A 27722-nucleotide genomic window follows, 5' to 3' on the forward strand; every position below is an offset into this window, starting at 1 on the left:
GACGTAATAAAACTCACCCAAACTTGATACACATATTGCTCACCATCTCGTTTAGAACCGACTTAAATAATATTGACATTGGATAAAAGCCACGCCCAATTTCTATATGTTAGGTCTACATTTCCGTACGACCATCTAATCCATCTCTCATTGTCTATTAGGTTGTTTAACTCCGAAAATTGACAGCCAGCTCAAATTAAATTTTAAACTCAATTGCGCGTTGGTATATAAAGTTCGGTACGAACCGAATTTAGCAGTTCCTTACTTGTTTAATTGAATTATATTTTTTATCATTTTATTTCGTTTATATTTTACTAGCAAGCCCGGCCCACTTCGCTGGGCACACTAAAATAGAATAGATATGGTTTAGAACAGAAAAGATATGGTTTTCATATTATTTATTTCTTTAATCTTTATTCAAGCGCTTTGGCATAAACAATATTTTTTGTTTTTCTATTTGTTTTTGAGTAAATATAAAATATAAATTGAAAATCAGGAAAAAAGAAGATTGTTTTTAAATTTCAAATCAACGCATATGAATAACTAAGAAACAATCGTCTTTTTTCCTGATCATCCATGAATTTTTCGTTTCAATTTATATGTTTTATTAAGCATTGGAGCTTTTTTAACCATTATCCATTTATATTTTTCAAAAAAAAAAAGGAAAAAAATTTCATTCACACATAATTTCATTCGGATTTCACATTAAATTCTCAAATTTCGTAAGAAGTTATTCACTGTTCCAAAATCCACTCCAAAAAAATTCACAAACAATTTTTACATATTGCACTTACGTTTTTTCCTTATGGCATCCAAATCAGAAAGAAATATTGACACATTGTAACTCACACTGTCAATTTGACAGTTCAGTTCCGCCCCAAGCGTTAAAAAAGTAAGCGACATTATGGCTGGATCAAAAGAACGCTGTACCCGTGGTTGTAATTCGGTGCAAAGACACGGCGGGTCCACGTTTTGGCATATATTTCGAGACCCTAGTCATCAATAGGTATGAAAATTAACCCGTATTAAAGCACTTATCCACAGCTTTTATTTCATATCCATATTGTACAAACACATTCTAGGGTCTACGTTTTGGTCTCTATCTCGAGACCCTAGTCACGGAGCGGATGGAAATACTCTGAACTAAAGCATTCACCAACAGCTTCCATTTGATACCCATATTGTACATACACGTCCGAAGGTTACCCGGGTCCACGTTTTGACCTATATCTCGAGACCCTATCTACCAATAGGTATCCAAACTATACGGAAACCATCTTCAATGCCTCCTTAACAATGTGTATAAGTTTGGTTTAATTCGGTTTAAAGACACGGCGGGTCCACGTTTTGGCATATATTTCAAGACCCCAGTCACGGAGCGGCATGAAAAATACTCTGTAGTAAAGCATTCACCAACAGCTTCAATTTGATATCCATATTGTACAAACACATTCTAGGGTCCACGTTTTGGTCTCTACCTCGAGACCCTAGTCACGGAGCGGCATGAAAAATACTCTGAACTAAAGCATTCACCAACAGCTTCCATTTCATACTCATATTGTACATACACGTCCGAAGGTTACCCGGGTCCACGTTTTGACCTATATCTTTATTCGAATTTTTCTCACCTTTTAAACCTTCCCTAGACCTCCACGAATAATTCAAGAACAAGATAAGATAAATCCGTTCAGCCGTTCTCGAGTTTTAGCGAGACTAACGAACAGCAATTCATTTTTATATATATAGATTTGCATTTGTGTATCAAAACATATGGTAGAACTGTGTAATCAGTGACTATAAAGTAAATATATACAATACTTTGGCAACTATTTTGAGATACTCACCTTGCACTATATAATATAAGCAGCATACAGTACACATACATATGTATGTGTACACATACATACTTTATATGTTTATAACTAAAGCAAATTAGCAACAGATGGATGGGGCGAAGCAGTGTGCTATAAAACAATCTGAAAGTACATAGATATCTACATTTGCATTCATACACATCTATTCTATGCATATTTGCATATACATACATATACAATACATAGAAATACTGAGCAACGAAGCAGCCAACACCAAAGAAAATGAAACCAACCCAGTCGGAAATATGATACATTTGTATTATTAATTAAGGCATAGTAATAGGAAGGCTAGAAAATAAAAATTAAAGCTAATATTGTCTCGAAATATGGGAAGTTTATGTTAGGATGGTTAGGTTAAAAGACTATCCTGCTAGGGGCCCACTTAGACAAAAAAAATTAAAATTTGTCCGTGGTGATACCATACAGAGGGTAGCGGAGGTGAAGGGAAATGGAGAACTGAACAGACAGGTGAAAGAAAAAAGAAAGAAGGGGCTTGGACTAGAGGACGACGACCAAAAGTGGCGACTTACGTTTGTATTAACCCCGATCTACACGTGGCCAGAAGGATCTCGCGAGTTGATGCGAGGCCCATCTTTTAAGCAGCAAACTACAGGATCTCAAGGGAACTCCAATCCTCTCATTCTGCGATGAAGCCGTCTACAAGGTTCCCTGTCAAGCCAGCCCACCGGCAGTTTTTAACTATACAAAAATTCTTCTGAGAATAAAAATACTACCTTTATAAAATGGTTTATGTTAAAAAGAAGAAAAACGTAAATGGGGACTTCCAAAATAAATATAAATGCAGATCCTCCCCTCTCAATTGTATTCTGCCTTCAAAGGGCATTTTCTGGTTAGGGCGACTATTTCAAGGCCGAAATGTGCATAATGTGCAGTTCCACCTCAAAGGAAGAAAAAAAAATCGTACCAACCCGAATCTTAAGTACAAAATGGCAAGCATCATACTATATCATCCTTGATACTCTAAGAGCTGATTGTAAATACTTAAGATACGACGAAAAATTAAATTACCCTGCAAAAATACTTCAGACTGAGGAGTGTATGGCTAGCTTATTTTCTGTACGGTCTAGTGCACATCTTAGTTTTCACTTTGGTGAAAGCTGATGTTCTTCACTCAACTACATCGATTCTTTAATCGCTTAGTGGCTTTAGAAATGTTTAACTTAATTACAACAAAATTACAGGAGTTTGTAAATTTTTTTTGTTTTAAAAATCTGTGTTCATTTGAACTTATAAACTCGCGCGGATTCAGTACTAGTAGAAAGTAAGTAGTGAAAATGTCCCAGATTACCATCTCAGCACAGTTTTAAGGCATTCAGGCTACCAGGTAAAGGACCAGTACAATATAGTTTGTTAGTACATACAAGTGCGGCTAACTGCAGGTTGATTCAATGAGATTGAAGATTTTATTTTCTATTTAAAGCGTAAAAAAATTTATCGAAATGAATTTTTATTATTTCATCAAATTTCCTTCGCATAATGCATATAAAGGGTCCGGCCTTCGAAGTGTAACCAACTTCAGACCGCTCGCGCAGCATCTGTTAGTTGGCTAAATGACAGTCCAGAGTAATATTTGCAAGCGCACGTAAGCATTTTGCCGATTGTAAACGCAAAAAAAGAAAATCAGTAAATGGATCTCAAACATAATAGTGTGATTGCATTATATTTGGCTCGAAAATCACAACCAGCGGTTGTTCGTGCGCTCGAGCATGTTAAAGTAAATACAGTTTTTGTTTATCGCACCATTAATCGTTACAATGACACTGGTAGCGTCGCGAAACGTCATGGAGGTGGTCTTCAAAAGATCGCCAATCAAATGGCGAAAGAACTAAGAATATCTGAGCATAGCATCCACCGCATACTGAATAATGATCTCAAAGTTAAGCCTTACAAGGCCCAAAAGGCGCATGATCTTACACCAAAGCAACAACAAGTCAGACTAGACAGAGCGAAGGAGTTGCTTCGCTTGACCGAAAGCGGTCAATTTCCAAACATTGTGTTTGCTGACGAGAAAATTTTTGAAATTGAGCAATTCTTAAACTCCCAAAATGACAGGGTTTATTTGACCGACCGTTCATACGAGAATTTACGTGAGGTCATTGTTCGCGAATGGGCCAAAATACGTGCAAGTCACATTCGGGACGCTTGCGATTCGTTTCTGGACCGTCTGGTCAAGACAAAAGGTGATCATATCGAGCAAAAGTGAATTGGTTCTGAATGTTGAATTATTTTCACACATTTTTTAAATTCAATGAAAGTAATTTTCTAAACTAAATTTATGGCCTTTTTAATTGGTCGAGTGCCGGACCCTGAATTCTCAGGTGTCTAAGACTGCTATGCAATATTTTACATACGTACGTATACATACGAGTACGTATATATTTTCGCAATCTTCATCATCAAATTTTTTATAAACTATTTTTCTAGATAAGTTTTGTTATCCAACACAATTTTCCAGCTATAACAAATATTAGTCATTTTACTGTCATCTATTATACATGTATATGTATGTGTAAGTACATATCGTTTAACTAAAAATTCCAGGTGTTCATACTGTCCCATCAATTCCGAGTGGAAATTTCCCCAAAAGCAATTTTTAATGTTAATTGTATAATTTTTCACAATGAAAACGTAAAATACTCTGCATAATAGAAAGTATAAAAATTAATACAAGTCTATTTTTTACGTGTGCGTGATTGTCCCTCAACAACAAACAACCACATCGATAACTGAAAAATCACAACACCAACAACGTAACTAAAATATCACGAATGTTGCAATCTAACATTAACAATCAACTACAAATGACCTACTATAATGGCGGACAATTGACAATGGTGTACAAACAACAACAACACAAAATATCTACGTGAATTTGCGACATGCGCATTCCCAATAGATTTAGCGTGTGGACGACAGAGTCGTTCCCGACAGCGCCGGCAACACCCTCCAGCTCCTAAATACTATGAGGAGTACTACGAACAAGCCATGCACACACCAGTGCACCAACAGCAGTTGGAACAAATCAAAACGCAATACCTGTGCCATCAGCACAACATCACAATCGACCGTGATACGGTATTGAAGATAAATCGCCTTGCCACACGCAAGAATTTGCATAAACGCGACCACAGCTGGCCGCCACCGAATAGTGATTACGCAATGGATGGCGAAGCAGTTGCTGGGGGAGCTGACGCAGTGGAGGTAGGTCGTGGTGGAACGCAGTCACTCACGCATTCGCGCAGTTCTTCAAAAGAACAACGCCAACACCAGCAACATCACCATCAGCAACAAACGAACAGCAGAAGTAGCAGCTGCAGCAGCTGTAACAACAATGCAGTACACTTTGCGGAGAGCGTTTGTAAGCGGCACGGCATTGATGCGATACGCGAGAAATTCAATAGTCCCACGCGAATAATTGAACCGACGCCCGCCGAGTTGCGGCAACGCAACAAAATGGAGCAAATGCAGCTGCAAAAGCAAAAACTGCAAAAAACTGTGAAAAATAAATTAGCGCATGGCACCGATAGCTCCCGCGAGACGCGCGCCAACGTCTGCACTGTTGGCACTGGTGCGTCGCAACAAACATTGACAAATGTGCACAATAACAGCGCCAATATATCATCGGTCAATGCGGCTCTAGAATCTTTTAGCGTCGCCATTATACCGAATGTAGCTACAACCACGAGTTGGCCCGCGGCCATGAACATGAATGAAATTGGCGGAGAGCTGACTAATGTTACCACCACCACTAGCGACTACGATGCTCTAGATGACTGCAATACACCGATGGCGCGTGGCTTCTCCGCGCCCGAAACTAAAGCGGCTGATGAATATATCGGACTGGTGGAGCCACGTCGTTATTACTTTGAACAACTAGCGCGGCATGAGTTTGGGACTCCTAAAAAATGGCACAGTTATGAAAATATTGCCACAGCTACAGCCGCGCGGCAACAATTCACCACGGAAAATACTACAGCAGCCGCCATCAATAATAATCGACAATCACAATCGCTGGATCGAGGTCGGAAACAACAACAACAACGTAGACGCGAGGAGTTGCCACCATTGAAACCGCGCTCCTGTGGCATCGGCGGTGGTGGTACAGCAAGTGGTGGCAATATTCCCGCAGCGCGCATTACACCACCGTGCAGCGTCACAGAAGTGAATGTGATGGCATGTAATAGCGAGGGTCCTGCCTTTAGCAGTGGTCAATCTTGCGTAACAAGAACAACACCACCAACGTGCAATCAATCAAAAACGGGTGGAAGCATGTCGCCGCGCGTGCAACGACGCGCTATTAAATTGGCAACGGAAATAAAAATCTGTTACAATGACATGGACGCTGATGAAGTGGCTGATGCAGCTTCTAGTTATCGTGGCAATAAGGGTGACATGTGTGCCGTTGACAAGCATGATTTGCGAGCTGAAGCAGTAACAGCCCCAGTAAGAGCAGCAGAGCAACAAAATAAGCCACGCACATACCTATCAAGTGAGAAAGCTTCGGGCGGGAAGTCTATTAAAAAGCGACAGTCAAGTGATCTGGAACATATACCGCTGCCACCGACGCCGCAAGTTGGTAAAGAGGAGGCACCTGGAGGAAAGCAGCCGACAAGGTGTAAAATTAGTGACTTTGGCTCAACGCGAACGTTTGAATTGCAAGGTAATAAAAAACAGATACAGCATCAACATCAACAGCAACTCCAGACATGGAATCAGCACCGTCGCAGTAGCAGTGAAAGTAATTTGAAGCAACAACCGCCGCATTCCGCACGCATCATACCTATCGAGTTGGAGCAGCAAAGTGTGGCAGAGCGTATGGGTAAAAAGCAAGCGCCACCACGTCGCGATCTTAGCACCGTTAGCGCGGACCAACTCTACGATGATGCTTGCATCTACTTGCGCTCAATAGATTTAGATGATCGTACAGTCGCATATATACCGGCCGCCATCACGATAGTGCCGTCACTGACCGATGAGATTTCGCAACAAAGGACTGCAGGCGACCAGTCTCAGAACCTCAAAGCGGGCATAGTAACAAGGCGAGCGCTAGAAAAACCTAGAGCCTGCTCCACGGGTACATCAGCTCCAATATCGCCAACACCTCAGCCACCCGTTACTCAGCGTAACTCTTCGCACACCATCACCAGCGTGCCAAGGCAAATATTGCATAAAAAGGCAGCGGAGAAAAATGTATCGAAAATGCCAATAACAGCAGCGAGCGGCTTTGATGGCCACGACGATGCAACCACCAATGAAAGTGTAAAGCAGTCAATTGCCGGCAGTAGTAGTAATCGCAAAAATATTAATAACCAGTGCGCCAATGGTTCCGATAACATGCAAAATATGCCAACACCGCCAAATAAAGCACATTCTGGGCACGCCACACATGCAACCCAATCGCCCGTATACAAAATCTTTGGCCAACTATCGGGCACAGAGCAGCCGCTGAGCAATACAGCAGCAACGCGTAATCGCCAACCACAACAGCAGCTAAAAGTAGTGGGAAAAGTCAGCGAAAATAAAGGTACCACAACCAAAATGCAAGTAGGCCAACATAGCCAACAAAGACAGCGATCCGAACGCCCTCGTGGCATTTACTATACTGACGGCGAATATTTGTATGGGCCCTTTGGTGAATTAGCTGGTGAGTGTGAAACTCCGAGCACATCAGGAATGGAGGCAGCCACCAGCGACAGTAAACAAACTTGCGTTGATGAAAACGAGTGGCAAATGAGCAGCAAAGAAATGAAAACCCGGCAGCAACAGAAAATCGCGGGCTTCTTTGCGGCCAAGGAAGAGCAGCATGCGCGCTCAAAGCGCATGATGAAGGCGACAACGGCAGCTCCAACGACAGTGTCAGATCTAATAGCAGCGTCAGCACCAGAGCAACAGAAGGAAAATGCCGCAGAAATTGCGGCGCTCGAGGCAAAATATGGGCTATTTCAGCAATCCATTGCAGAGCACCTTAAACAGATTGACACGTATATGGAAAATGCAAAAGTGGCGCTTAATCGTAGCTTGCCGCAACAAATACTTGTAGATAAACCAAAAAAGGTCGGAGAACAGGAGCAGGCTATGCAGCAGAGAAACTCATCACAGCAACCAATTTTACACAAAATCGATATCCAACCGAGGCAAATTCAGCTACTAGATCAACAGGTCACTTCAACCGTACCGCCACTCGAGAGTCCCTTACAAACGCTCGCTCGCCAGTTAGTGCACAAACAAGCAATGCTTGTTGTTAGCGCCAATGATGATAATTTACAGGCAATAGAAGAACACAGATGCCCTCTTGTGCAGGAGAATATGCCTGTGGTTGAGCAAGCACTGCAGGATTTATCCGCAGTAAAGGTAGATGACACTCAGACTGTAGGCAAAGTAGCACAACTGGTTGCCAAACATGTGCAGAGCTCAGGCGGCCAAATAGCAGTAGATAGCAGTGTGCTACAACCATTAATGCAACGCCTGATTGCGGCTCCTACTATCGACACCATCACCGCCACCGCACCCAGCACAACGGACCGTAGTGATACTGAAGAAGTGCTGGCAGTCGAACATCACTTTATGCCCACGGCGGCAATACCAAAACGTGTTACTATATTGGAAAATCTTGACGATGTGATTGCAGCAACTGGGCACAAGCCAACTAATATCGTTCTAATTGAAATGGACGACGATGATAAGGTGCATAATGTTAACGATAAGGTGGCATTGGTAAATGGCAAAATTGATGACAACAATAATTGCGCACACTTAGCCGATGACAGCAGCATTAATGATACCGCTGAGCTGGAGAAAACCGAAACCAATAGTGAAGTGGTTGAGACCAGTGAAAATCAGAATTTCGAGAACTTTAGCTTGTCCTCTAAAGGCAGTGCAGAAATAATGGGAGGACGTGTAGATATCATTGAACATACGGCTGATGACAGAAGCTCGACAAGGGTGGGTGCTAAAGCAAGAACAAATGTGAAAATACCGATAACGGGCGAGGCGACAACTTCAATTTGCGCCGCCCCCGAGCATGTTGTCGATGTTGTAGCCAATTATGAGCAACTAGGGCAGTTGCAACAATTCATGCCAAAGGCAACCACAGCAACTTCAATGAAGCACGAACTGAAACATAAACAATCACTTCAACAACAACAACAGCGACAGGCTTATACTAAAGCGCAACCAGATACTCGAGTGATTGCAGCAACTACAAAATCTGCACCTACCACGCCAGTGTCAAGGCGACGCACAACTTCCATTGCCGTAGATGAGTCAACAACTAGCAAAACCACAGCACCGCAAAAGCAGGAACAACACGCACGCCTGCAAAAGCAAGTTCCGCAGCCGCCAATACCGCCGCCACTACCAACCCCACCGCTTCGTGCAGGCAGCTTGCCGAAGGATTTATGCAAAAATGTGGTTTCAGGTTATATTTCCACGCATCAGTCGCAGGAACAGCTAGTCGAGCAAGTATATGACATGCTGCAACTGGAAACGACGTTGCATAAAGAAAAAGAGGTGAAACTGGAGCAAGAGCAGCAGCAGCATCACAATCAAGCACAAGACAAGCGTAAACAAGAGACCAGCAATCAGCTTAGAACCGGCGTTAATACGAAAACCTCAAATCAAAATCGGGACCAAAATGCGTTAGTTGGAGAACAACAGCAAGCAGCATTATATGAAACTCAACAACTAAATCAACAGCAATCAGCAATTTTGCCAATAACGAAAAGTAAGCGAAAATCATCAAGCTCAGCAGCAAGCAGCAATGAGAATGTCACTGCACGGCCAGATACAAAATCAGCGTGCAACTCCATATCAGCAGCATCGGCAGCAGTAACCGCTTTAGCGACACAAAAGGTACCATTAGAAGTGCCTACAATAAGGGCTGCAGCTGACGGAGAGAGCCGCAAGCAAGTGATTGCTGGGCGACGCGGCAAATTAACGCTGCATATTCAGGACAACGCCAAAAGTGCGAGGGTGGCTGAGAGCATGGACACTTTCGATACATACAAAGCCACCTACGAAATACCGAGTCCTTATTTTAAACAGCATATAGCTTGGCAGTCAATGGTGGATGGGCCACAAAAAATAGTAAAAAGTGTTGTTGGCACCGAATATGCCGCCACTACAGATGGTGTAGGCAGACAACAAGAAGACAATGAAGTGCAAATTGATGCAGTTAGCCATACAATGGCCCAAGAGGCAATAAGTGACAATACTCAGTCCCATGCGCCACTACAGTCAGTCAAACAGCAATCAACGACTTCGCGCTTGTCCCCAGTAAAACCATTTGCAAGTGAGCACTCACGCAGTCGCTCTGCCAGTCCGCGTACAAATCGTCAAGCCAGCCGCTCGCCTATACGCAAATATCCCGCTGCACTAATTGAACCTCATGCGCTCACACGCGCTGCCTCACCTTTCGGACTCAATCCGCTAGACATTGCAGAATTGATTGATGGCGTTGCACACAATAGTGCTGCCGCTGATGCAGCTAGCGATGGCGAACAACACAAAACTTTGAAGATAGCTGTAGGCACTCCATTGAGTTCTACCAGTACCGCGCAGAAAAATTTGGGCGAGTTTGTGCCACAATTGGAGGGCCACAATGTTGGTTTATTGGTGCGTGCGCCCATCTCATCACAAACTCAGCAAGAGCAAGCACAGCAGCAGCAAAAGATCGCATTGCCTACCATGGCCACACAAAACGTAGGAATGTTTCAAATTGAAACGGACAATGCACTCACGCACAGCGCAGTCACGCATTATGTTGATGCAGAGGCTAGTACTGACGATAACGATGGTGATGTGAAACAGCAACAATGTACAGTTGGGATTAAGTTGCAACGCCAATACAACAAAATTCACCGAATGACTACACCTACCCCAACTTCAACTCCATTTAACACATCAGTCTCGTCATCGTCATTGTCTTCGTCAGCGCATTGTGCACGTGCACGTAGTCTTCATTCGATGGTGGATAAAAAGGCACATGATCCGGAGCCCAGTGCAACAATAGAAATAACACACGACATACAAACACATGCTCATACTGCAACAAACCCACAAACACACGCAAAAATTGACAGCAGTGCGACTGATTTAACCTGCACCGCAACTGGAAAATTACAAATGCCGGTTCAGGGATATCACGGCCAACAACAGCAACAGGAAGTTGTGCTGGGCGATGACAGCCAGCAGCAAAGTCTAGATATGATTGGGAAGCCTGCAGTAGCATTGCATCACCAGTGCACCGCACTGCCACGTGATAGTGGCATAATTAATCGCTCATTTGACAATGTTTCACCGCGTCCCTACATCACTGTCGAAGGTATGTGCAGCTGATATTACATATGAGAGTTACGTGTTGCTGTGTTACTATGTTGCTGTGTTGCCGTGATACGTGCTGTTAATGATATGCTGCACGTGATGGCGCCATGTGTTTCACGTAATGTCTTTTACAATTATTTACTTTCGTGTGTCATTGATTGTTTTCTTAATAGTGCAACAGCAACGTCTGTATGTTGTTTTAATTGGACCTCAATATGTATGATTTTTAACCAATATTTGTGAATACTTAATCAATTTAAGTAGTTTTTTTATATTAGGTGAAGTGAGAATTCTAAATTTTCACAATTTATTCATTCAGCGCTGTTAATTAATGATTATTAATTATAATGATTACCATTTGGATTTTTTTTTTGAGTAAGAATCCATTTAATGATTACGCAGTTGGACAACCATTTTAAGGCCTAAACAAAACCAACTTCAACGTTAGTATCCATGCGTGATAGTTAAAACTCAGGAGTATTTATTTCCACCTCATCAAATTATTTCAAATTTATGTAAGCTCAAATTAGAAAACCTGTGGGTTACTTTGATCAGTGCAAACCTCAACTTTGTCCGCAGGAGTTTTTCATCTGAAGTGATCCTCACTACTTTTTCTGATTAAAATTACTGTAAATTTAATTTCTGTAATAAAATTTTATGAAACTTATTTTAAAGAGGGTAAAAGTCCATTCAGATGAGAGTTAAGCGGTCAAAATCTTCAACAAAAAATTTCTCATTGCATTTCAACAGCAAGAAATTTTTTTATAGTGGTTTGTTACATAACATTTCAAGTAAAACACATTAAAACTGTAATCCACTTTAAAAAAATGTGCTGGGATGGCGCTAAGTCCTTTTGGGGTTTGCTTATCACGCATGAATGCCAACGTTGGATGTTGGTTCGGTTGAGCCACTATTCTTTTTATTAAATTAAACTTACAGTAAGTACTAAAATCTGCCAATACATGGAATATTTTGTACGTCAAATAATTATTATTTTAAAAGTATGGAATAAAAAAAATAAAATCCTCGTCTTTTGGTGATTATTAAGGAGGGCCTCTTATCAGTGGCTTCAAAAAAAGGTGCTTTTTCTCAATTTTTTTTTGAGGCGAAAAAAGCGACACACAGGAATAATCTTTTGCATTTACTTGAAGGCATGGTTGAGGAGTAATAAATTATTTAAACAACATAAATAAAGAACAAAATGGCGGACATAGGAGGGATCTCGCACAGCTTCACGGCGTATAAGATTGCGGTCGTAGTTTTCACCTGAAACACAAAAGCAAAATATTGTCTTATTCAGAAGGCTTTCCCGCATATAATAGACTACTCTTGTATAAAAATATGAAAAAATGAACACACAATTAATTATTAAAAAAATGCCTTTTTCGCTTTTTTTCAAAAAAAAGTTTGAAACGATAACTTTCGTCGTTTTTTTAAATCTTACAAGCCATTTTCAAAAGCATGATTTCGAGAAAACGTATTTCAAAGTTTTCAGAAGATAGACAGTATACTCACACTAGGGATGGTACACAGGCCTGTAACTCCGAAATCACCTTGAATTCCGATACAAAATTTTGAGGGAATATTCTCCTATAATATATCTATCGATTGCAGTAAAAATAAAAGCCGACTGATAAGAGGATATAGTAAGGGATAGTACGATCAATATTAATTCAAAAGAGTAGCATAAAGAATATCATTAATACATCTTACAACATTTATAATATAAGGTTGTCAAAAAAGTCTTGCGGTATTTTTATTGAATTTTCAATTGTTCATAAAATTGGTTATGATAATACGATTTAAGTCAAATATGCGCCGTTTTGTTCGATTACGAGTTCCCAACGAGATGCCAACTTCATAATGCCCCTCTTATAGAAGCTCGCTTCCCTATTGTCAAAAAACTCGGAGAGCCGATTTTCACAGGACTCTCTTGAGGACAACTTCCGACCACCAAGCTCGTTCGCCATGGACAGAAATAGGTGGTAATCACTTGGTGCGAGATCCGGACTATACGCTGTATGCAAAAGAACCTCCCATCCGAGCTCCCGGAGCTTCTGGCGCGTCACCAAAGATGTGTGTGGCCTGGCGTTGTCCTGATGGAAGACAATTCGGCCTCTGTTGATCAAAGATGGCCTCTTCTGCATGAGTGCTGCATTCAAGCGGTCCAGTTGTTGGCAGTACAGATCCGAATTGGGCGTTTGGCCATAGGGGAGCAGCTTATAGTGAATGGTTCCCTGCCAATCCCACCAAACACACAGAAGAGCCTTCCTGGCCGTCAATCCAGGCTTGGCCACCGTCTGGGCAGCTTCACCGCTTTTCGACCACGACCGTTTGCGCTTCACGTTGTCTTAAGTGACCCACTTTTCATCGCCAGTCACCATCCGCTTCAAAAACGGGTCGATTTTGTTGCGATTCAGAAGCGATTCGCATGCATCCATACGTGCAAAAATGTTTTTTTGCGTCAAGTCGTGTGGCACCCATACATCGAGCTTCTTTTTGAATCCAAGCTTCTTTAAATGGTTTATAACAGTTTGATGACTCATGCCCAGCTCTTGGCCGATGCTACGGCTGCTACTATGCCGGTCTCTTTCGATCAATTCAGCGATTTTATCGCAATTTTCGACGACAGGCCTTCCGGACCGTGGCGCATCTTCGATCACCTCTGCACTAGAACGAAAACGTTGAAACCATCGTTGTGCGGTGAAAATGGAAACTGTATCGACTGCACAAATGTAATTGGCAGCATGAGATGCATTTTTGCCTTTATCGTAGTAGTACTGTAAAATATGCCGTATTTTCTCTTTATTTTGCTCCATGTTTGCGACGCTATAACTCACGAACGACTAAAAGCAAACAATAATTAATCAAACACGTGTTAGCAGGTGAAAAGAGCTTTCCAAAAAGCTCTAGCGTGAACCGATGCGACGAATACAACTAGAACTACGCGCTTGCAAAGACAAGCTTGCGGAAATACCGCAAGACTTTTTTGCCAACCTTATATATAAATACCGAAAGGTGCTTAAAGAATATTGTTAATTCCCACCTTTAGTTAATTTTTAATAAATCCTTAGCCTCTGGTATCTTTATCGCTGAAGCGAAAATGAGAGTTGTTGCTCCAATTTTTAAAAGTGGTAAAAATATAATAATAATAATAATAATGACAAACCTCCGAGTGTATTTCTGGCATGAAAAAACACCTCATAAAAAATATCTGCCATTCGGAGTAGGGTTGAAACTATAAGTCCCTCCATTTGTGGAACAACATCAAGACGCACACCAGAAATAGGAGGAGGAGCTCGGCCAAACACCCAGAAAGGGTGTACGCGCCAATTATATATATAAATATATATATATATAGATATATATTTCATGTTGTTAACCTCGCCTTTTACGTGTTGACGTTCGAGAGCAAAAATAACTTATTGAGGAGCTTCTTCCACAAACAACTCTTGCTGTATTAACCTCGTCTTAGTACACCCATAATGTCGTTTGCTGTTTTGTTTTTGGCTCTTATGCATAGATCTAAGATTTGTCACATATTACGATATCATAGGCGGGCTTTGAATCACCGCAGTTGTATTTCTTGTAGAAATATTACTCCAGTTGACACGAGTCTTCCTTAGGGAATTTGTCAAATTATGCGGAATCCAATGAGAATAATTCTTCTTGATGACCAAATTTTCATGCAATATCGTATTTAAGCTGGCTCCACTAATACCCTGGAATGTCTCCGATTTTGCATTACCGATTGAGCATCAATGCATCAACATATAAATAAATAATGCGAAACTTTTTCGCTTTTAAAACCGCCTCAAATCATAGCTAATAGGATAAGCTTAAACTTACAAATTGGAAAACGAGACAGCAAGACATTCAGTATATATAGTAGCCAACTGTAAAATACAAAATAATAAAAAATACCACGATATTCCGTGAGTTTTCAATTCAAATAGTTACGGGGCATATTGCACAAAATGGCGAGCGAATTACAAGTCGCACTATCTTTGGTGAATTCAGTAGTGAAGTGTGAAAAAAAATTTTAAAATTTTGAAAATAGTAATATAAATAGTTTTTTTTCACACAAATTTGCTCCAGTAACGTTCTGCATCAACCACGTTTATATATATAATATATGTATATACATATATATATGTGACTCTACCCGAACTGATTTATTTTGGCGAATTGTGACCGGCAGTTGCTGTAACGACATACAAAATTCGCAGTGTATGCGAAGCCAAGCTAGAAGGAGTGGATATCTGAAATAAATTTGCACGCACTTGTAGTTGGTTATGTGTATGTATGTGTGGTTACATGTTTGATAATATAGAGAATTATGTGAAAATTTTATCATTTTGAGAAGTCAAATTTTACTGGTAATTATAACAAAACCAAAAGGGTCGCGGCAGCTAGAAAGATTGGAAAACAAAATAATATATATAAAATTTGTTCTGCAGTCTACCTACAACAACACTTTTTTTATATATTAATTAGGAGACAACAAATCATATTTTTATATTAATTAGGAGACAACAAACCTTTATATTTTAATTGGGAGGCAAAGAATCCTTTATTTTTTATATTTTAATTTGGAGACAGCAAATCTTGTTTTATATATTAATTAGAAGAAACTGCTTTATTTTAGCTTTTCAAGATTTTTTTATTAAAATTTAATCAAAATATTTATTATTAATTTATTCAGCTTCTATATGGAGTTTTTCTGAATATATGAATTAAAAAATAATTTCAATTTGTATATAACATTCTGTTTTATTCCAATATAAGCCAAAAAAGTATACACGAATTCATTTTTAATTACTACTGCGTTCAAAAAAACAAAAAAAAAAACATTTATTTATCTGTTAGTAAGAAATGGATTTACTTCATATTGATGTACTTGAATTGTAAAAGCGCATTATTTATTTATTTAATAAATTCATAGAAATTTAACATTTGATGTTGCATATCTGCATCTAAGTAAATTCATTCAGAACTAGTTTTCTATACTTTAAATAATTACTAATTATTTATAAGGAGCAAAATAGTTGTTTTTTTTAACACATTTGGCACTTTTTCACGAATTTTACACGATTATTTGATAAATAATTAGTATTTGAACGGAACTTATTGGGTACAGGAATAAGTAAAAGAGGTGGCGCTGCTGGTACTAGTTTTGTGTTCGCTCCAATAATATACTGGTGATTTGAAAATGTGCAAGTGAAGTCTCGATCGCAGTAGTTGATATTCATTTGAACCGCAAATATCCTTTTTTATCTGACGTCGAACATGTCTACGTTCATCCCGAAAAAGCCGCAGTTGCAGGAAATCATACTTCATTATTACGCCTTAAAAAAATGCAGCTCGCACGTGTCGTATATTTATCAATATTTGCAGTAATCACGCTCCATCAAATAGAACTTTTAAATAGTGGTTTCGACGCTTCTAAAGTGGCAATTTCGACGTGAGTGACAAAGATCGCGGGGCACCGAAAAAAAATCGAAGATACTCAACTACAACAATTATTGGATGAAAGCGCATATCGACCGCTTAATGATGTGTCTGAAGAGTTGGATGTTGACAGATCAACCATCGGTAAACGTTTGCATCCGATGGCGACGGTCCAGAAATCAGGTAACTGGGCGCCATATCAATGCCAATTGAAGGAGAGGGATATAGAGAAGGGTGATGTGAGAAATCCTTCTTGAATGGCAGAAGGAAAAATGTTGTCTAAATCGGTCCAGAAATATTTAGAGGGACTGAATTGGGGAATCTTGCCTCACCCACCGTATTCTCCAGACATTGCACCTTCGTATTACCATCTGTTCTGATCAATGCAGTCAGCCCTTATTGGAGAGCAGCTCACTTCTTCCGAGAGCGTCGAAAACTGGCTCAATGAGTGGATCAAGTCAAAAGAACTGGAATTTTTCGTCAGAGGAATCCGTGTGCTGCCTTAATGTTGCAGTGAAGTTGTAGCAATGACACATACTTCACATAATATCATGTATTTTTTAATTGTTTAAATAGTTCGTAACTTTGACTAAGAAGTAACGGAAACTTATTCCCACACCTAATATCTTTAATAACATTTATATTGCAAATAGTACAAGTTAACGTTGTAGCATTAGAAAAGGCCCTCGCATTAAGCATTGTTATGCCGCCCCTAGCTCTAAAAATCAAGCTTATAGCAGACGCGGATTAAATCTAGCGCCGCCAAATGTAGAGAAAGGTCATGTGTTAATGTCTTTTAGACATATTAAGCAAAAGTTAGCAGCTAATTTCGAATCAATTTATCTATTATTAAGAGCAAGCTACTCTTAATCCACGAGTGTCAAAAATTTAGGGCGGGATCCATAGCCACACTATTGTATATTTTAGTCCTCTTCCTAACCCAATGCAATCTCTGTATTGTGAAGATGACGGAAGTTTTCAAGACCTGCTCCTAGTACAAAACTGAAAGCATAAAAAAAGAAAGAATAAAAGCATAAAATCAGAAATCTGAAAAATTTTATTATAATAAATGTATGAATGTATGCATGTACGTACAAAAGCAAGCACATACAAAAACTGTTTACAATTCCCAAAATGTTGCAGACAATTGACTACTATTTCAAATGCATTCTATTTCACGCTATTTCTATTTACTAATAATTTTTCCTTTATTTCATTTCAGGTAAGTCCAATAAAATGTTTATAACGGTAAGATTTAATATGGATCTACATATTAGAGCTCTCAATATTGTGCGCACATTCTCGAATAACCTAGGCGTATGAGCAACGAGTACCCAGTACCCGCACACCTCTTCGATGATCATTACTCGCAAATTTTCCAGCTGGGAGTTTTCGGGTAATTTGAGCGATATTTCTTTTGACTGTATAGACTTTTTTGTCAGCACTTCTTTTAGTTTTATAAATTATTGAACACAGTGCAATTGGCAATTTTTGTTGAGCTCAAGCTGTCCAAAAGCGCGAAAATTTCGAACAAACATTTAAGCGATTGGGAAATTAACAAAATTCCATTACATGTCAAAATTGACATCAATTAAAAATCCACCATAGGGAAGCCTACAAGTAAAATCTGTCAAACAGTCGATTCATATGAATTCGAACGATTATGTCCACCTTTTGAAAGACATACATACTAGGTTGTTCAATATTGCGGTTCGATAAGAAAAACACAAGGGTGCAAAATACGCTTCCACAGCTGTTATGACCTCATCATTTGATGAAAAATGATCTCCACGCAATCATTTTTTTTTTTTTGGCTTGGAAACGAATGAAAAGCGCTAGGGGGCAAATTTGGTGAATACCAATGTCAAATTGCTCTTGTGACGGTACGCAGATGTCTTTGGAGCTGCAGTCTTTGTAATCAGCGAGGAGATACCCGTAGATATCATGGCCCGGGATCGAATGGATGCGTGAAACTCCAAGAAGAAATACGTCATCACTAGCATCGCGGAATAGAGATGCCAAGCCATGCTGCGGTGACAAAGCCGATGTGACACTGAACCGAGTGACAGATGGACAGTGAAACTTATTGCATCAATTGGCAAATGGGCCCAAAGAAACTTCGGGGAAGTGAACTACTTCTTAACACAGTTCTTCTCGGGCCACGGTTACTTCCGGAAATACCTATACCGCATGGGCAAGTAAGCAATTCGAAGTGCATTAACTGTGAAGCTCCGAGCCATGACGCTGAATGCTTTTAGTTGCGACAGATGGCCCGCGGAAATAAGTGCTCTGAATGAGCAGATTGGCGATATCGTTCTGAGCAACATAATCAGCAAAATGCTCGAACGCGAGGACAGCTAAAACGCGGTAAAGAAGTACAACGAAAACGTACCACGAAAAAAAGATAGACCTCGGCACATTACGACAAAGCGAAGCTGCTCAGATAGAGACACAAGAAGTCGAGCCTATAGCATAAAAGCTGGCTACAAATATGATGGACCCAGACGTAGGTAAAGACCTGGTCTTTATGTATGGCATTCTGGGCTCTCCCGAGGTAATACAGCAAGTATGTCTCCGCAGGATGGGAGGAGGGATTGTTTTAGTGGCCACACCACTCGACGCAGTAGACGGCGGTCGCTGTAAGTGCGCAAAGGCGCTTTGAACCCTACCTCACATAAAAGAAAAATTGCTCTTGTATCAAGTTGCATTGTTCTGATAAAAAATATATTTTCTCTTTTACAATCTGCGTCCTCTTTCATGAATTTTTTTCCTTCAGCTGATTAAAAAGGTTAGAATTATATTCCGAATTTATTTTTTTATCAATCAGCCAATAATCCACAAAAAAAACTTCCTTTCGTATGCCAAAAAAATGCATGCTAACACCTTCTTGACCGATTTCTGGACACGAACTCATTTCGTTTAGTTTTGATTTAGGATCATAGTGATAGACCTAGGTCTCAACTATAGTAGTTAATCGACGCGCAAAATCCACTTTATCCTTCCAAAAATGCTCTAAATTTGGTGAGAAAGTCGCATTCGAATGTGTTTTTTTCCATAGTTAGTGAATGCGGCACCCATTATGCACACAGCTTTCAGCCTTCTGAAACCCAATATTTCAGTCAACATATTACTTCCACAGTCCAATGAGATGGCTAGGGATTTTACTAAATCTCTTTCAGTCACTCAACGATTTTCCAATACGCTATCCTGTTCTTTTTCTACGAATTCTGGTGGTGTTGCTGTTGTTGGACATCCTTGACGTTGATCGGCTTCAAGGCCACATTTATATTCAGCAACCCATTTTTCTACTATGCTACTGATGGCGGATGGTTCTTTGCACTTTCAACTTACGTTCATAAATTTCCTTTTAAACCTTCTAAATATAAAAATGCAATCACTGCACGAGACTTGATTTTTTCCATTTCAGAAAATAGTGTGACACAATGCTAGTAAATGGCTTGTAAGAACAGAATGCATTGACAGATTGAAATGAAACTTCACATACGTTCATATGAAGAGTGTATCAATTTAACAAAAAAAAACACTTTAGGTTGGTAGCGAGCCTTCACTTATCGAACCGCAAAACATTTTGATCAACTCGTAGCTGCGCAATTTTTTTTTTTTGCTTTTTTCTAAAACCAGTTTACGCGCTCTAATTAATCATACACATGAAATGACTAATGATTAAATCCAAAATTGAATTACATTTTCTTTCACGCCGCTCTGAGCTTCCAACCAAGAGCAGTTTATTTTTTGTGATCCCAAAACATAGTTTGAATGAAAGTCAGTAAAACACCATGTTGAATATAATTTGACAACAAGGCAAAATAGAAGCAATCGACTCACCAGCACACAGTTCAAAGAACCGCATCAAAAATTTGATGTAGATACATAAATAAAAACAGTCAAAAGAATTAAAAACTTTCAATGGACTGCCATTCACTTACATATAACAGTGTTCAAAATAATAGGAGAGCGACGAATTACCATTTAACTCAAACAATTTCACATCTTTTCCAACTTTTTATTTTGAACTCTTTGAAAAGTTCCGGGTATTTTTAACAGATTGAATAATAGAGGAAATTTAAAATGGCTGAAAGCTTTCATTGATTTTTTCAATTTTTTTTCACTGAGAAGTGAAATATTTTTTTCCCTATAAAGGGCTTCCGAACAAGTACTCTATTTGGAAGAAAATTCTTAACATCGTATGCAAAAAACAAAATTGTCAAAAACCAACTTGACGTTAAACTTTCATTTTAGAGCTCTAACTCTAAATGTTTAATAAAATTGAACGTAGGTATTATAAAACTTCATACTCAGAAGCTGCATATTTTCATGCCAATTTTTTCTAAAATTTTTTTGAATTTTTAAAAACCAGAATTTACTATGTATAATAAAAAAGAAACATACAAAATTAATTAACAAAAAAATAATAGTTAAAAGTAGGTAATTCAATGCGTTCCTATTATTTTGAACACAGGTGTACATGCACACAACCACGCAAGCGAAAGGAGAATACTAGAAGTAATGAAAAAATGCGGCCATAATAATTCACGCGTAGACAGGATGAAATTAATTAGCATTACATCATGATGAAATTTTAATATCTCCGCTACATTACGTTCTCATTCCGTTGCGCTTGTTTGTGGCAGATTTTCTTCTTCCACAAAGTCTCGGCTAAGTCGTTAAATATTGTGTTAGCGAAAATTTAAAATTGCGTTCATAAAAACTGTGAACCTTTCTAAATTTTGTTTAATACAGTGTCAATGTGAGTGTGCTTGATTATGTGTACGCATCACATAAATACTGTCAAATGAGCCATTCAACCGTCCCGCTGATATGGGTCCTGCTTATCATCGCCGAATGATGGATATGAATAAGAAGATTGCAACTTTTTCAGTGTCAAATTAAATACAGTTAAACACAAAATTGAACGTGCACATAATAAACACAGAATTTTAAAACAAAGATTATGTGTCGGTATCTTGGAAAGCTTGGTAATAAAACTAATCTGTTTCTTCATTTTTCATCTAGTACTTTCCCGGTAGTGCGAGTGAGAGTTTTATAAACTCAATAGCGCATTTTCTATTTCTATTGTTTCGTTCATTTTGCGTTTTTACGCTTATTTCGAAGGTTATAAGTTTTCAATTTTCTTCTCTTCGCGTTTTTCAAATGCCGAGATTGCTCAAAATCTTCTTCTTATTTCGCAGCATGACAGTCTCCAGATTTCTCAATCCGCCGTCAATCGCCACCAGTTTTGTATGTTCATCTGTTTGAGGCCATCGATAACCAAATCTATCCTTCTTTTCTTTGGTTTTACCTTAGTTCGCTTCCCATACGGTTACTTTTTTAGAAAGCTCGTCTTGCAGCCCTTTGCCCTGGCCCTCTTTCTGCGTATCCAAGCCAACGTATTCCTTGAGCTTTTGCGTATTTTATGATGTCTCGCCCCTTTATAAGGCGTTAAAAATCATGAAACAGTTATTAAAGCGGATGTAAGATGTCTAATTTGCACTCTGTGCCAGCCATCTTGCACTACTTAATAAATCCGTGATGTCCTCTTGGAAAAGCTACTTTTTATTTCACAACAAATTTTAAAACAAAGTACCCAAAAGCATATAAATGAAAACTTTTGCTAAAAAAGTTAGTTTCGCTTTTCAGCACATGGGAATGAGCCCAATACGGATCATCTTTCGCTTGATGGTTCTACATAAACAGAGCAAATCTTTTCTTATTTAAAAGATCCAATTTTATTTAACCTTCGTGTGTTTCACCCATTATATTTAAAACTGGATACATTCAAATAATTTCTAAATAACAATTGAGAAAATGGAAAGGCCCAACTAAAACAATTCATTGGATTTAGAACGATATGGCGCAGGCAGTATCCAAAATTCGTACATGGATTAAAATAGGCGTACTGAGAATGGGAAGAATAACTTTTTTATGTGCAGATAAATGTCAATCATATGCCTTGTCAATATGTACGTAAGTGATAAATCAAAGCAGATGGTTAACTTAAAAATATAAATAATTAATTACCATTCATAAAATGATAAAAAATTATTTTTTGAGTTTTTTACAATTTTTTCAAAAAGAGAATAAACTTATTACGTCAAAATATGCTTGAGTTTAGTTGCTGAACTGAGTTTTGCGCCTTCAAATTACGCTACACAGACTTTTTGGCTTAACTTCCGACAATCAGGGTGTGATAAGATTGTTCGCCAGAAACAAGTGAAAATCACTTCAGTTTCGAACAGTTATTGACCACTAAATAATACAATGTACACAGTACCGATACTTTGTTCTGAGCGAACTCGACAAAATTGGCTGTTTTGAGTGACTTCAGCATAGAAAATAAACAAACCTTTTTACTTACTTACTTACGAAATCATTCCATTAATTTTGATTTAAAAAAATAATAAAAAGAAAGTGCTGCGTGTTAAATTGTGAAAGCGTGAATGCAATAAGCAAAGCGCAATTTTATATCGTCTAATCTTGTGTCGGATAAATTCAAGTGGGCACACTTTAAATCAAATATGAGCAACATCTCCATCAGCCAATGCTGTTATATAGTAGACGGTGCAACTGCTTGACACCTTCGCTCCAAATAGGAGTTTAAGAAAACACACTATTTATGTATTTAGCTTAAAAAAGCAAAGGAGAGCCAATTTTATATCCACTAGAACTTGGTTATGCCGAGAGGGGCTTAAACTAAGCGCATGGCTCGCGCCTCTCTATCCCTTGATGGCATATTACTAAGGCACGCTACTCGCCAAAGCCAACGTCTAATGGTACTATATACAACTTCCGCAAAATCTGCCGAACATTTCACGTGCCGTTCAATTCGATGTGCGGTGAAATAAATAAGTAGAATTGTAAACTGCGACTTTTGTTCATTGAGAGAAGTATTTACCCCTACTTAATTCAAAGTAAAATTTATTGGCACGAGATACGACACTCTCAATTCAAAATCGCTTCGGAAAAAAGGCAACAGTGAATTCCGCAAATCGGAGCTACTGCTCTGGAAAAAAGATAAAAAAGCTCTAAACAACAACAAAACACATTTGATGGCGACTTGTTATTTGCTTATTAGCTCTTTTGCCTCACAACTACTGCTTTGCATTGAGTAAAAATACAATGGTTTTGGATTTAATTAAAAGAATGATAAAACAGATTAAAAATATAAAATGAAAAAAAGACTGAAGGGAAGTGGTCACATGAAGGTGAAGGCTCAATTTCGCAGCACAAAATTCAAGAATGAAGCACTAACCGTTTAAAATCACATGATTTTAATATTTACTTTGTATGTTTGCCAAAATCAGATGTTCGATTCCCTCTTTTGAAAAGCTAAGAAAAGGTTTCCCAATGCGTTTATGAACTCCCCAGTCATTCTGCTAACTACCAACTAAATCTACCGCACTAGGTGCCCTGATTATTACTATTGCATGAACGATATATTTTCTAGTATCACCCAGGATCTAAAGCCGTTTGCTCAAGAAAAACGCGAGATATTGAACAGAGTAACCAAAGTAATGTTCACACTTTGAATGAGACTCTTAGCTAGAAAACATTGAACTTTACGGACAACGTTTATTATTTGATTTCAACGATGGTGCACATAACACTTTTTCTCTGCTTAGAAAAATGTGAAACGATTGGCTCGAAGACCGCCAAAGACAAACTTTTTGTGCGTGATCATATTAAAAGCTGAGGAGTCCGATTTAAAAAAAAAAAAAAAAAAATCTTATCAGCGGAATCTTGAACAAATGCATACCAATGATATTCTTTAAAAATTATAAAAAATAAGCCATAAAGAATTACCTTTTGCAATTTACACTTTACAAATGAAGTTTATCTTGTGTCTAAAGTTTGGCAACTGAGTTCGGATGCTACTTAATCCATTGATTCAATTTGGTAGTAAGGTAAAAAGGGAAATTATTATGTTTGGCGTAATAGTTTGAGAATTTCAGTTATGCGCTTTCAGTACCCGCGATGGAGATAATAATAGGGTGGCGCCGATCGTGGTACACCTACTTTGCTCACAGCATATTTCACAGAATCACTGTGTGTGTGACTTTGAAATTTTTTCGCTATCCAGCTCTAGAAATCACAACTTTTTGACGCGTATTTTTTCAGCTCCTCGGTGATTTTATGCAGCCAAGTGGTTTTTGGTCTACCACGGGGTCTAGAACATAAAGGATTTTAGTTCAGCAGAAGTTTTTATGACCTACCGTCATCCATGCGGATGATGTGACCTGCCCACTGATGCATCTCGGCTTGATAAATCTTACAATATTTTCGCTATCGCAGATACTTATCATTCTTTATTGTGCCTAGTTCTGTACTCGCCATGTGCTTCGCGTATTGAGCGAAATATTGTGTTGGAGTATGAGTTCGTACCGTTTTTACCAAAGACTTTTATTTAAACAAAAAACAATAATCAATAAATTAATCAATTATATGTATATTCGCCGTTACCATTTACAACCTCTTCCCACATCTTGATCAATTCTTTGATGCCGTTCCACCAATAATCGCCTGGTCTGGTGTCAAAGAAGTTGTCGAGGACCTCTTTACTATCGAAGGTATCGCCCTTCATGTGGTTTGCAGGGAGCGGAAAAGTTGGTAATGAGTAGATGCAAGGTCCGGTGAATACAGCGGATGCTGAAAGACCTCCCATTTAAACCATTGGAGCGCGGCTTTAACGACTTGTGCAACTTGAGATCTGGCGTTGACGTTAAAAAGTATGGTTTAACCGTGTCGATTGGGTATTTTCAGTCGAATAGCCTCCTTAATGCGGTGTAGTTGGGCAATGCAGAGCTCCTTATTTACTGTGGCATTCTTTTCGAGCATTTTCCAGTGCACCATACCCTCGCGCTCCGAGACGTGTTATCGACATCAAAGGTGCCATTTTTGCACTTTACAAACCATTTCGGTGCTGTATAATCACCAGCGACACCTTCTCCATTCACGTCGCAAATATCCCGGGCTGCTTCGGCAGCTTTTTGACCTCGATGAAAATCGAAGAAGTCCAGGTGTCGAAAATATTTATTTTTGCCTACGTGAATTCGATCTCGTGCACATTCTTGTGTTATGTACAATATTTTTAGATTGGTCTTATGCAAAATCAAAAATATTCCTAATTTTGTTTTGCCACTCATGTAAAGACATTTATTCAATAATATAAGATTTGCCGCCCAAGAGGAATTACTTTATAATGTGCTTACCGCGGATATTTACTAGGACATTGCATAGTTAAATAAAATAAAAATTTTAAAACAATAAAAATGCAAAAACTCGACCGTTTTTATGAGGCACTGTTGATATTAAAGAACTTAAAAGAAAAAAAACAAAGTACCACCGCTGACAACATTCGCAACATGAGACGCTCTTGCGCGTTGCCATCATTATAAACAGCCTTAATTTTTGTTGTTATTGCATAGGAACCGTAATTTTTTTATCTCTGCTTTTTACCACCCGAGACTCATAATAAATTATACCTAAGGATTGTAAATGCCGCATCGTCATGCTAACCGTCGTCTTTTGTGAATCTAATCACACCCCGCTGTGTCTACTATAACTAGTATACCCACCTCGTAATGGTGCCTGATTCAGGCATCGTATGCCTGTTGCTTGCACAACATTCAACAACCATCGCTATCCTCACTGACGCAGTGTGTGGTTCAGTATACTACGTTTTGACTTTCACACACGATTTTAATTTCGACGCTTTATGAATTAAAAAAAATACACACACACAATCAAGTTACGCACACACACCCACCACACAGCGCTTTGCAGCGACTGTAAATTAGCGCCCACAATGGCAGCAGCCACCAAAACCACCAGCGTAGACAACCACGGTGCGTAAATGGTGCATTAAATGGTGCAAAGAAAACCAACTACAACAAAATTAGCTATTTTATATTATGTAGCGAGAATCGGTAATGTTGCCGCTGAGCAGGATATTCTTATTGCTGTTATTATTAATATGTGTATATTTGTTTTTGTAGTTGTTGTTGTGTTTGCAATGTTTAATGGCAATAATGAAGATGCATACGACAGAGCTGCTGTGACTCGCCAAAAACGTAACTTTTCTTTGTTGATTTTTTTTTCTTTTCTTTGATAAGCTTTGTGTAATAACTACATTTATATGTCTGCGAATATTTTTGTTATTTTATCTGACTTTATGGGGACCCTTATTTTCAAAATGCATTTGTACAATTTTTTCTAATAAATTTTGTACGTAGTTTCTCAGTTTGGCAAATGGAGCCAGTCAGTTCTCTTATACTTTAAAGTTCTCTTATAATTTAATGCCTAGAAGCGGTTTTCAGGTGCAAAGACTCTTCTGCTGGTCTCGGTTGAGAGCATAAACAAATTAACTCCAAATTGAAAGTTAGCTGTCTGTGACATCCACTCGTTGTACATTTCCGTGCACCTTGGCGCAAAATCAGGCAAGAGCGGCTAGCTTCTCTGCAACACCAATATCTAAATCGATTGCTTCATATATTTTTTTTATTGGCAACCTTTTGTGGTAATGCAGTGATTTGATACAAGATTTCTTCTTCTTGTATAAGTAAATGTCCAGAATCCTCCATATATTTTTTTACACTTAATACACATACATTCTTGGCTGAGTTTCATTTATTTCCGTACATGAGTAGCAAAATGATAGCAAAAGTGTTTTCTAATAGCGGTCGCCAATCGGCAGGCATGGCAGACCTCCAAGAGTGCTATGCAATGAAAAAGCTCCTCATAAAAAATTGTTTGCTTTCGGATTCGGCTTAAAACTGTGGGTCCCTCGGTTTGTGAAACTTCTTCAAGACCCACATCACAAATAGGAGGAGGAGCTCGGCCAAACACCTAACAGAAGTGTATACGCCAATTATTTCTTTTTATTTGTATCATATACCTTCTGGTATCAATCCACCAGATATTTTTTTTCGATGGTATTATGGTACTATATTTTTCTTGCATTGTTCTAGATCCTTCCGTCAAATAACTCAACGCTTGATTAATGCTGATTAAAAATAATTTAAAATTTTTTTGCTTACG

At 38.8% G+C, this 27722-nt stretch overlaps 1 protein-coding gene across 1 annotated transcript in view; it reads left to right on the top strand.

The window, feature by feature from the left end:
* The window catches only part of LOC129242023 (uncharacterized), a 206039-nt gene that overhangs the window by 50823 nt on the left and 127494 nt on the right, over positions 1 to 27722 (top strand). The window contains exons 3-4 of the mRNA XM_054878585.1: positions 4792 to 9746; positions 9792 to 11217. Of these exons, the coding sequence (XP_054734560.1) occupies positions 4792 to 9746; positions 9792 to 11217 (6381 nt within the window). The remainder of the gene's footprint in view (positions 1 to 4791; positions 9747 to 9791; positions 11218 to 27722) is intronic.

Source organism: Anastrepha obliqua, chromosome 3 (genome assembly GCF_027943255.1).
Source record: "Anastrepha obliqua isolate idAnaObli1 chromosome 3, idAnaObli1_1.0, whole genome shotgun sequence".
In the NCBI taxonomy this organism is placed as follows: Eukaryota; Metazoa; Arthropoda; class Insecta; order Diptera; family Tephritidae; genus Anastrepha; species Anastrepha obliqua.